The sequence below is a fragment of the Nanorana parkeri genome, unplaced genomic scaffold, assembly GCF_000935625.1.
Source record: "Nanorana parkeri isolate BGI_ZX_2015 unplaced genomic scaffold, ASM93562v1 scaffold101, whole genome shotgun sequence".
Lineage (NCBI taxonomy): Eukaryota > Metazoa > Chordata > Amphibia > Anura > Dicroglossidae > Nanorana > Nanorana parkeri.
In genome coordinates, this window is record NW_017306369.1 from 1,317,024 (window position 1) to 1,329,924 (window position 12,901).

Below are 12,901 nucleotides of genomic sequence, written 5' to 3' on the forward strand. Positions count from 1 at the left end.
GGCTTCCTTCTGTGACGAAAGCCATGCAGACCAATTTGATGCAGTGTGCGGCGTATATGGTCTGAGCACTGACAGGCTGACCCCCCACCCCTTCAACCTCTGCAGCAATGCTGGCAGCACTCATACATCTATTTCCCAAAGACAACCTCTGGAAAGGACACTGAGCATGTGCACTCAACTTCTTTGTTTGACCATGGCAAGGCCTGTTCTGAGTGGAACCTGTCCTGTTAAACCGCTGTATGGTCTTGGCCACCGTGCTGCTGCTCAGTTTCAGGGTCTTGGCAATCTTCTTATAGCCTAGGCCATCTTTATGTAGAGCAACAATTCTTTTTTTCAGATCCTCAGGGAGTTCTTTGTCATGAGGTGCCATGTTGAACTTCCAGTGGCCAGTATGAGAGAGTGAGAGCGATAACACCATATTTAACACACCTGCTCCCCATTCACACCTGAGACCTTGTAACACTAATGAGCCACGCGACACCGGGGAGGGAAAATGGCTAATTTGGTCCAATTTGGACATTTTCACTTAGGGGTGTACTCACTTTTGTTGCCAGCGGTTTAGACATTAATGGCTGTTTGTTGAGTTATTTTGAGGGGACAGCAAATGTACACTGATCTACAAGCTGTACACTCACTACTTTACATTGTAGCAAAGTGTCATTTCTTCTGTGTCGTCACATGAAATTATATAATAAAATGTTTACAAAAATGTGAGGGGTGTACTCACTTCTGTGAGATACTGTATATATATCATACCGGTCAATAGAATTCATGAATATAAAATTATATATATAAGGCTACTCTTTCTTTGATTGTTACACTTGTCTTTTCTTTTGTCCACTTTTGCTGATTCACCTCTAAACCATATACAGCAAATAATTAACCCTTGGTGATTCGGCCCAGCTTTTCTACTTATTATTATCCATTATGTTTAGTCCCGAGAAGGGGGAAGTCTTTGAGACACCAACAGTGATGCTGCAAGTAGAAAAAAATAAAAAGGCAGACACCAAGATGACTTACTGGCAGTATGGTTTATGTCACTTTGGTGTATGTTATTTTGTCCCCAGAATTTTGTCCATAACCATGTTTTTGGTATTTGGCCTCTTTCCATCCTCCTCAGATGGAACTGGCAGGGTTCCATCTGAGATAAACTGGCAGGATGTTTCTGCTGGCCACCTCTGGTTGCCTGTGAAGTAGATGCAAATGTGCCAGGCATGACCCTCTATGGTTGCCTGTGATGTAGATGTAACCATGCCTGGCATGGCCTTTCTGTCTTGGACACATGGTCTGAGTTGAACTTTGGATGGCAAATATATTCTTTGTTTGTGCTGAAAGAGGTAATAAACAATGGCTGGGCCTGTACAGACTGGAGGGAAGGGGCCTACCGTATGTGCACCAGAGGTCTGTTTTACAATTGCAGAGTCCAAATACCAAGTATATTAGCTGTACAGTTATCTTTCAGGGTGTCACATATGGATATATCAGTTTTTGGATATTTGTCTTTTTGCAACTAAATACTCATGATTTGATTTTCCAGGCTAGACAAATCCTAGAAAGAGAATACAATAACCTGTTGGCACTAGGAACGGAAAGACGTCTTGATGAGGTAAAATAATTGTTACTATTGGCAGTGTTTGACAATTATGAGACAAGCAATGATATGAAAGTATTACATTTTCTCTATACATCTACATCACAATACTGATTATGTGACAGATAGCTGAAGGAGGCAAGCTTTGTCACTGCATACAGTCTATTTTGTTCTGCATTGTGTGGAATAAAAAAACAAAACAATTTACATTACCCCTAATTACCCCATCTCTAACCTGTTCTTTACACCACAAACTTTCTTTAGAGAACATACGGGTTGTAGGATAACTAGGGAGGTTACAGGGACTCAGGGGTATGAGATGGTCAGGGGGACCGCGGTCTATTCACCCCGGCCTTCATCCCAACTCAGTCCTACCTGACCTTCAAATCTATCCAGTGTCTGCAATCACTGGGTCCTCAACAGTTTTATTAGACATGGTGGGATATAATTTTTTTTGTACCCTTGAGTGTGGGTGAAAAATTGTGCCATGGAATTAATATTTGTGCTGCATTTATCAAATGTCTACGGAGTTGTTTTGTGTCCAGTGAGTGTCTATCAATAAGGTGAAGGACATATACCTCAGGCTTAAATGGTAGTCTCTGCCACTTAATGTTAAACAGTAGTCTATGTATGCCAGTAGGATTGAAGTGGCTCACATGGCCACATAATATCTGTTAATGTACCTATTGTTTTCTGGCATCTCTAGCAAATTTTGGGGATTTATTTTGTTTAGGACAACAGGGAACTTTTTTATTTACATTTCTTATTATCTGAACCTGGTTCATCAAATACACCAGAAAAAAAATCCATAAATGTTCTAAGATTATACTACACCAAAAATTGCTCTGTACTAACACAAACAAGTGAACTATCTCCCAATTCTTTGATTGCAGCACTGTATTGTGTACATATAGTAGTGATTTGTAACAAATAATCTAACTTGCAATTGAAATAATTAGACCCAAGCAGCAAAAAAATTCATTAAATGTTCTGTACCCACTGCCAAAAAAGACTACCACTTCTACACAATTTCTACTATTAAAAAACATGCTTGTAAAGAATTGTGACATATCCCTATGACAAAATCCCATGCAGTTAAAAGGGTCTGTTAAAACTGGTAGCTCTAATTTTACACTCAGGACAGGTTTCCAGCCTTATCTTGCTGCGAGTGAAAAAAAAAATGGGAATGGGACAGAAAGGTAGCAGTGTGCCCCACATAGATCACCTTTACAATTCCTATGTCCTTAACAGCATTATTTTCCTTTTTGGGCAACATAAACCTGTTTAAACAACATGATGGTGAAGCAAGGCTTGCTGATGATGAATATATTGGTCCAATTGCTTCCACATGGAACATACAGTGGTGGCAGAAAAATAATAGTTTGTCCAAAACATGGCGTAGAAGAAAACACTACCAATCAGGGCTGTGATTATTTGAATAGTTCCACAAATAGTTAAATCTAAAACTATTTTCATTTTTTTTTTATGACATGTCTGCACTGTCTAATTAAAAAGACAACATTCTTTTTTCTTTCTTTTGTTTTGTAAGGTGGCAATGTTTTCTCATTTTCATGCCATTGAAATTGATGCAATGTTTTGTACCACTGTCACTTTCCCTTTTAAAAATACAGCTTGTATGAAAAGACCATTAAGTTGGAAAAATAAGGGGTGAATCCAGCTAACAGAGATACAAACGGGAATAAAAAAAAATAAATGTTACGTTTTCTAATCCTTCCCTACTTTTTCCAAACAGTCCACTTTATCTTGCTGGCTGCTGTCAATCTTGCTGGTTGGTAAGGGGTGGTGGGATGTGCTGTTTCACCGCATTGTACTGTGTGCATTTTTTTTTTTTTACAAAATTTACACTCCATTCAGGTCTCCACTCAGCACCTTTGGTGCCACCTAGTGTACTTCAGAGGAATGCAGCAGAACAAATCTTTTTCCTCCCAAGTGTTTCAACAACCTTTGTGACTTCCACATATTATATAAACTCACCACGAGGATTTGATCTCTTTCAAAATCAGGCCAAAGATTGCGTTTTAATTTCAATTAAACATACCAGAAGAAAAAATAGATATGGTGAAAAATACCTTTTAATAGAGTCCCGAACAAAAAAACAAACTTACATTGCCTGGTGTTTTGCCAGCACCCATAATGAACATTTAGAACTGCAATTGCTCTCCTGGTCTCTCAAGAGTGTGTGAAGCATAACGTTCCTTTCCCCATCTAGTGCATTTCATCACAGCACAGACTTCATCATATTTGCACTTTGATGAAGCTTGTTGGGCCAGGAGAAGTGATGCTATAATGCGAACATGCTCAAGAGCAAAACATTGCATATTATTATTGTTGTAGCACTTTAGTATTTTTCCATATATGTTGGGGGCTTGAAAACATGCATCCACTTCGAAAACCTAATTAGAGCCCAGTATTAAAGCCATAATGTGAGTAAAACATACCTGTTTGGTATCAGGACAAAATGTGTATGTTAGTAGTTTTGATATGGCCCAAAAATTTGATAACAAAGAAATCTAAGAAATATGATTGTTATTGTTAGTGTACTACCCAGAAAAGGGTTAAGTTTATTGGTAGTGTAATATAAAGACCACGTGTCAAAATTTACTCTCGGTTTAAGACTCTTGATGGGCTATTATGGGCTTGAACAGCCCTATATTTACCAAAATTGCACCCATTTGACAGTGCCTAGGACAGCAGGATTAAAATGGGCAGCCCAAAGCTTAACATTTGCAAATTGTGATCATTTTTCGCTGGGCACTTGTTACTAAATTCAGCAAGAGCACTATAGTGCTAAGTGGCGCAGAGACGTTGAATGTAGTTAGAAGAATCTTCCTTGTTCAGGAAAGCTGAAGGTCTCTTATTTGCACCCTTTTAGTATGATAAATATACCATTGAAAGAGGTTTGTTATATCTGTTATACAAGTACTTGGCTTGAAGTATAGTTAACTGCAGCTCTTTAGCTGTTTGTTAATTTAACACAACTGATATCTGGAACTCTAATTTGAATAGGAAGATATGCGCGCCAAATAAACTGTATAGGTGTGTAACAATCTTTGCAGAAATTGTCTTTATTCTGCTACTGAAAGTTCCGTTCATCGCTTCATATCTGTGCCCATGTGCTCACGTATAACGAAAGATGACTCGTAATTGCCAACTGGCAGCCTTCCAAAGATTACGCTGGTGCTCTTCTGAGACTTCTCTATCATTCAAAAATGTCTCCAATGGTGAAGTTTAGAATGATGTCAGAAACCAAACCAGTATGTGTGCTTACCAACCAATGTTTTTCAGTTACACCTCTTTTTTTTAACCAAAAGTGAAAGTGTACGTAACCAAAAAATGTTTTAATTAAATAACTTTAAGAGCAGTAATGCTTTTTATTGCACAAGACACGTACTATGTCTGTTCTGCAATAAAGCTTGTTACCTGTCTGCATGCAAACTTCTTTGAGTGTACACTTAGCTATGTATGTGAGCTCCATGTACAATCTCGGCATGCCTTGGATACTGAGATGTACTAAGTTGAAAATGTAACCCATGAACATGTGGGGGAGTTACGTTCACTTGGACTGGCCAATTAAGATGGCCAAAAATGGCACACCCAGAAGAGGTCTGTATGTTAATATGTGTATATACTACAACTGGGCACTAATTTACTAGCAGCTGTGTATGCATTCTGAATAGCCGAGCATGCTCTGCAACCTAAATATCAGTGAATTACATTGAATTAAATGGTTATCATTAAAACTATAGGTTTATACAAGTAATGTAGAAAATGATCAAAAAAAATCAGTTCAAAAATATGAAGAATGTAACAAAAACCTTTTACAGTTTCCACTGAAAGCAAAGCTTTAGGAAAAAAAAAAAAAAAAACGGAGCATACAAATTAAGCTCAGGCACCCACAAAGGTGCCTTGTGTTGTCTTTAAAGTATCTTGGAACCCCAAAACCTGGGAACTTCTGTTATGCAAATATTGAATCAATCTCATGAAAACATTTAATCCCACCCTTTGATCCTTCCTATTGGAGGAGTATGGACAACCTTACTAATAGCAGTGTACAGTAAGTGGGAGGAATGGTGCCAAAAGCAAATGGATAAATAAGTCAGTATCGGCATATGTTTTGGTTTGTTATATTCTAGAAAGCAGATTGCTTTCACCCATTATTGTGTGAGTCAGTTCATTTTTATGTGTTGAGGTGCTCCAGAGAGATAGTCTACCATTAGGAAAAACATGGTGAGTCACAATCTATGAACGATACCTTGTCCTTCCACTCCTTTATCGATGCATTAAGCTACTGCTTTGTTATTATTGGTGGACATTGGTCATGTGGCATTATGCATGTGCAAGCAGAGATTTACCTAGGAATGTGTTATATTGTTATTGATCACGTAGCGTTGTGGAATAAGGAGAAATTTACCTAAGAGTACTTTGTATTGTTAAACACTTACCAGGATTTTTTAAAATCAATTTTGCAGCAGATGCATATTGGCAGTTCGTGAGTGATGCTTGCGAGAATAAAAATGAAACAGAAAATATACATTTAATGTGTGATAAAGAACTCCTGATAGCAACACAAACTCTAAAACTGCAGCTCTGCTCTATAATTTGGCACGTTTTGCATTTTTAGACTGATGACAAAAACTTTAGACGTGGGCCCTCCTGGAGGAGGCAATTTCCACCACGCGAGGTCCATGGAATCAGCATGATGCCGGGCTCTTCAGAAACACTGCCAGCAGGATTCAGATTAACAACAACATCCGGATACTCACGAAAAATGACAACAGATGGTACTGCTTTATTTTTAGCTTTGCTTACAGCAATAGGTCATACTATTGTGTAGAAGTGAATTAAAGTGATGATTATGTCAAAATAACATCCTATTACATGAATACAGGGCTGATAACTGAAAAAAGAAATTAGATGTGCGTTTTATGTAATAAACAGCACATTATTTGTATGAATTTGCTTTATGGAAATAAACAGATTCCTTTATATTGAGTAGTTAGTCAAATAATACTATAAAACAGAGATTGAGGATAGAAAGGGTTGTAATGCTCATAGGCAAGAGATTTCAGCTCCTTTTGCTCTACCGGCACTGGAAAAATGAAAGCTGGAGCCTGGTTATAGTGGCTAACCCCTTCTACACCAGGTAATTTCTATAAATCTATACCATTAAAGTATATTTAGAGATAACCTGCAAGGATAGAAATAGTAATAAGATTATGTTCAAGAGGGGAGGGTCCTACAGTCACACCCATAAAGCAATATGTAGACAAAAGAGACAGTTCCAAAAGGCTAAAGGCTGGAAGTCACGGAGGGCTTTTTAGGCAATTATAGCACCTTCACAGAAGGATAGCAATAGGGGAAATGCAATTATTGACTTGTCTTTAGACAGGTCCAAGCTCAAGGGTTGCCATCCTCATCCTTTCTTCAGTACCAGGTGCGTCTCAGACTAAGAACAAGTATGCAGCTGGTAAAGCAGGAACTCCTAACCTCCATACATGTTCCATGTCTGAATCACGAAGCAGTGATGATACCCCCAAATTACTTGGTCACATACTTAGGAAAAAGAAAACCAAAATTTAGAACTCTTCCAATTGGATCTTTCTGCCATGATCTGCACTAGTTAGGATCCACATTCTATAACACACAGATAAAAACCAATATTTACTTTTCCGTGGGAAAAGGAATACATATGCTTTTTTACAGACAAATCAAGGCAGTTCGGAAGACATTTCACTTTTTCTCTGTTCTTGCCTTAGACAGATTCCAGAGAGCCAGTTGCAGCTGTATTAAAGAAGAACTCTGGAAATTAAAAAAAAAAACCCTTCCCCTTGCAGTTGGGCTACCCCCTGCACTGCAAGAGCTAAGTGCTCATTTTTTCTCTAGGAGATGGAATAAAGCATACATACTTACTTGAGCCTTGGTCCCAGGGAAGCCAGCATTCACCTCTCTCCGCCTCGGTTTCTGCTAGGAAATGTCCCTTTAGCATTTTCACAGCTAACACAAGTTTACAACTAAGTCAATGGACCTGCATAAGACTTTATGACTTTAGGGGTACTTAGACCGCCTGAGCTCAGGCCTTTGGGCTCCTTACACAAAATGAGAACTTAACCCTTGCAGTGCAGGGGTAAGTTTCTTAAATTCCTGGAGTTCTTCTGTAAGAGACTAGCTTACAATATATGCCAAATGTTGGACACTGAAACAGTATTGAACACTTAACATAATAACATACTATTTATCTGAAACAAGCCTTTTTGAATCTGTAATAATTTAAAATCCAAAAGCAGATATTAAACATGTTACAACAGTTATCATGTTTCTGTGGCATTTAAACAAATTTTTGGGGACACACCTGACCTACAAAGTTTTGGGACTGGTCCTGTATGGTTAGCATCTATGATAATGATCAATATGATGTTGCTCCCCAAGTAATGAGAAAGTAGCAAGTATGAGGTTCAATTACAATACCGAAATAGCCTGAGATTAATTGTATGAAACTTGCACACAATTAATTGCCACAGTTACAATATTTCTTGAACACATATAAATAAATCAGAGATTAATATTACAGTGTATCTTACACCATAAAGAGCCCATTGTTCCATGATTTAACAATTGTGGACTGACCTTTCATAATTTAAGTTGGGTATTTGTATGGCTTGACTGTTTAGAGTTGGCCCGAACAGGGAAGGACAGGTGCTGGTGTCCATGTTCGGACGCAGACAGGATCCATTGGCTCCACGGATGTGCAGCTCCGGTGAGCGTACAGCCGCGTACTACTATAGAGAAGAACAGGCTGCTGCGTACAATCGCACGCAGCACCTGTTCCTTCCCGGGAACGGCCCGATACGGCCGTGGACGCGGCCTGGATCTGTATGAGCCGGCTTTAAGCAGTGTGAATGAGGCCTAAAAGTGCAAAAAAAAAATCACCTACGATGCTTAGCTCAGGAGGAACAATGTGACTCTGGACATTTCAGGGAGGTCCTTGGGTAGACAAGACAGATGAAATAGTGCAATTTCAGGACTGCAAACTACTAAACATGGCTTATCAATGTTTAAGGAGCTATATATTTGTTTGAGGGCCTGTTCACCAATTAGCATACAGTGCACTGCGATAAAATGCAGCAAGTTCATCACTCTACCACAAGTTGCTGCATTAGCAGGCACCTGAATGGAGTGTACGATACAGATTTTACAAGTAAAAAAAGAAAAACAAATGTAAAAAGTGACAGCTCCAACAGTGTGTGATACAACACACGCTGCTGGAGCTGCCACAATGTAACAGCCCGTCCACTAAAACAGAGCATTTTAGAGGACACGCTTTTGTGAATGGGCCATAAAACTATGGCACAGTTATTATTCTTTGAAGCTTTTTATAAATGTGTATTAAAGAATAACTCTTTAATATCCAGGTTACTTAGCTTTACGTGACAATATTTAAAAACCAGTTTGTGCAGATTGGTAGTAGATGGTTGAGAGGAGTTATGTCCAGTTGCTGAACATGTATTTGCATTTTCTTAGCAGCTGCTCCTTCCGGAATGCAGAGACTAGACAGCTCCACAGTCCGGACATACTCATGTTGACAACACTTTAAATAAAAAATAAAACAAAGAGCAAAGCACTGAGTTACAGTAAGTAATGAGTTTTATTATTTCTGTTCTGAAAGCTGTTATGGCCAAATAGAAGCAGGCATATTTATTAACCAGTTGACATCCGCGGTGTTAAACCCCCTTCCCATCCAGGCCATTTTTCAGTATTCAGCGCTGATTTACCACAGCATTAGATGAAAGATTAATCTCTGGACCAGCAGGGTTGTGTTGGCTTGTGTTAAGGTGCCTACAAATGCAACTTGGTCTGTTTAGTTCGCTTTAGGTGAGATGCCAAACAGATAAATGCAGAGTTGCATTATATATCTGTAAGGGCACCTAGGAAATTATGTGCAATTCATTTCAGCCAGACTTGAGCTTGGAAGGCAGGGAGCACCACTATTTCCTGGCTAAATGTTGCGGCTTTTGCACACGCATAACGAGACAGGGGACATTGTTGTTTTCAACTATGAATTTAATTTGTCTGTAGTACACCTAAAGTTTTCCCTTGGTAAAGCCAAAATTTTAGTTTTCTAATGCTATTCTATTTAGTTTTCCCTTACCTCTGGCCTCTCGTACTGGTAGCACATAATATACTGGCACTTTACATGATTGGCTAATGAACTGATGGCATCCTTATAAAAGTACCTGCTTCTACTAGGGAACACATACATTTTTTAGGTACAACAATGAATTGGCGCTAATCATAGCCAACTTAAAAGCCTATCTGTAATCTCTTCTTTAAACTTGATATTCCTTTTGTATGCTAGAACACACAGGCTTATTTCTTTAATAGTTTTGTCCCTAAGCCCCAATATCTATTTTCAGTCAGCTTGTTCCCACTGAATTGTTCAGAAAAGTACAAAGAGGTTCTGAAGATGGGAGCCCAAAGTTCAATAGACATTACTGGCTGTAAGAGGCATAGGACAGATACTCCAGATGAGGGATCTTACCAACCGAGTTCTGGAAACAGATATGAGCGAGTACCTTCCACTGTAATGCAACATCATCCATCCAATACTGAAGTCTTAAATTTGGGTAGACTTGGCCATGAAATGTTATTACTGTACAACTGATCACTTTTGATCAGCAGATTTTTATTTGGATAGATAGCCCGTTCAGATTCCTTTTTTTTTTTTTTTGCAATCAGAGCAATCACAACAACTCAATCATTGTATGAATAATCAAAACACACATTTTAAAAGAAACATTTTCTTCGAAAAATACACATGCTACCTCAATATTCTAACACCTGGCTGTCTGGCTGCAGTATTTTTGGAATGAATTATCTGGAACAAATATTCATATCAGGAGTTCTTTCTTCACTCTAGTTTTTCCTGTTGTATGCTTCTTCCAGGACCGTGACTTTGTGCTGTTTAATCCTAAAGCTTATATGAAAAGATGGCAACTGTTATGCTATCAAGCAATGCTAATATCAGCATGTATTCCCCTAGGTGTCCTTTTTTAACCATCTACCTGAAGTGCACTACCTAGGAGAACGAAGAGAATGAAAACGAGAGACCATCTGGCCGTTAGCTGAATGCCAGAATGAGCACTGATCTACAAAACTAAAATGTGAAAATATTTTTATGTATCGTATAATCATATGCTTAGTTTAAGAGACAGAGAACAACTATAATTATAAGAATGGTTCCCATGATCTATAGAGGTTTAAATGTGCACAACTTAATGAGATGGAACCAATCGTTTTTATGTTACATCTGTTTTCCTTGTAATATACTAGAAATATTTAAGTATTTAATGTGTATTTATTTTATGAAGTGTAAGTCTTTTTTATTTTCTCAAGTGTAAATGGTTATAAATATGATTTTTAAAAAAAAATAAAACTTAAAGTTCAATGAGTCTATGTTGGAAGACCTGATGAAAGTGTCTCTAATGTTTGTACCTTTCCATTTCACTGTTTTTACAGTTTTTTGGATTGTAACAGTCAAACTAGTATGTTTAGCAGTTAGATGCCTCAACATGTTTCTCCTAAGAGCCTCTAAACATCCAGCTGTATACCTGCCTCTGGTTCCATATGGTATAATCTGGCAGTGGAGCCTAATGGACTTACAAAAGGCACTCGATCGAATCTTTTAGAGAAGCACTGTGATGGCTCTTTGAGTAATGAACTGTTTACATAAGTCAAAAGCAATCACCAAGACACCAGTCTTTGGTTAAAAAAAAACTAAATCATGAAATAACCTGTGGACCAAGAAAAACACTTTGCTTTACCGAGAACACCTTTTACTTTCTCTGCAGATGGCAGTGTCTGTTGGATGTAATAATCCAAAAGTTTAATATTCAAGATTCTTATGTAAAAAAAACAGTCATACCTTTATTTCAGCTTTTAGCAAACATATTTATTGTTATTCTCCTCGCCAAGATGGCCTTGTAAAAAATTGTTTAAAGATGAAATAACTGAAAGACAAGTGAGAGATGCCTATATATTTGGGACTGTTTTATCAGAGAAATCTGCACAGCGCAGCATGCTGTAGCAACCAATCAGGATTCATCCCGCACTGAAGTAACCTCAGTAAATGCATACTGCTTAGTTGCTATACGTTACTGCGGTTCACACAGCTTTACTGCTTCAAACTTAAGTTTGATTATATCTAAATTTGGATATAATACATAGGCATAACTGCAATCTTATTACCTGCTGTGGCTTTATTTGTTGTTTGCAACCGTTGCTTCTTCTCTTCTGATAGTTTTTATGGACATCTCCCAAGTAGGCGTTAAGATTATTTGAACTATTTGCCAACTTCCGCTGCTTGACTTTTGCTTGAAACCTTTTAGTTATTCCGTTAAGCAAATGCACGTTCATAAACATTTCTTTTATTGTCAGATCTCATTTTTAACCAATGAAAGTTGGAAGTTTATGGTGACAAAATGTTTTCCTTCCATTGTCAATAAAAAGGGAAATAAAACTAAACTCTCTCTGGTTTGTATAACTCTGGTAATGGTGTACGGAACTTTTAGAGAAGGTGGAGTCTCAAAGCTGGCCAGTAGGGGGCACCCTGAATTCACAAGAAAAAGAAAAGTAACCTAATTTGATTCTTACACATATCTGTATTTGAAAATTGCATGCTTCAAGACTGAACTTTTAGGCAGATAATTTTATAATTAAATATATATATAGCAAGTTTATAGGTGAAATAACCTTTTTTTGACAGATGTTGCAACTTAACTACAGCTGTCTTGTTGCAACTTAACTACAGGTCTTGTAGTTTGTATAAGAACACTGTGTATGGAAAACCTTTCCACTCTGGCAAGCTTCACGCAGCTTTGTTGAACCCTTTAATGCACCATATACTGTAGCTCTAGATTGGGGAGGTAGGGTGAAGAACCTAATAGGAGTGCTGACTGTCACTTTGAACAAACTGCTATCAGGCTATTTAACAAAGTAGTTCTACAGTCTACTAGAAACTTGTCCAAAGTAACTGTCACCAATATTATTGAGTTCCAAGATTAAAATATATGTAAACCTAACAAGGAACTCTTCTTTTGCACCCTTTTGATCTGTTAAATATGATATTGCAATAATTTCATTATATCTGTTCAATAACTGCAAAAAAGATCAACGGCGTGTTTTAACTTCCTGTAGTAAGCCGGTAATGCTGCACTGAAACCTCAAACATTATTAGGCCTGCCCAAGTTCTCTCTTTTAATTACAAAACATCTCCTGCCTGTTCTGAAGAGTGTT

General features: G+C 37.9%; 1 protein-coding gene across 7 annotated transcripts in view; it reads left to right on the plus strand.

Moving 5' to 3' along the window:
- The window catches only part of PPFIA2 (PTPRF interacting protein alpha 2), a 235,524-nt gene extending 223,926 nt beyond the window's left edge, over positions 1 to 11,598 (plus strand). For 4 of the 7 annotated variants that reach the window (XM_018552924.1, XM_018552927.1, XM_018552925.1 and 1 more), the window contains 4 exons: positions 1,538 to 1,606; positions 6,234 to 6,393; positions 9,131 to 9,240; positions 10,650 to 11,383. In XM_018552924.1, the coding sequence (XP_018408426.1) occupies positions 1,538 to 1,606; positions 6,234 to 6,393; positions 9,131 to 9,192 (291 nt within the window). In that variant the 3' untranslated portion in view covers positions 9,193 to 9,240; positions 10,650 to 11,383. Of the gene's footprint in view, positions 1 to 1,537; positions 1,607 to 6,233; positions 6,394 to 9,130; positions 9,241 to 10,649 lie in introns of all 7 variants that reach the window. The other 3 variants (XM_018552926.1, XM_018552928.1, XM_018552929.1) reach the window with 2 other exon arrangements.
- The last annotated feature ends 1,303 nt before the right edge of the window (positions 11,599 to 12,901 follow it).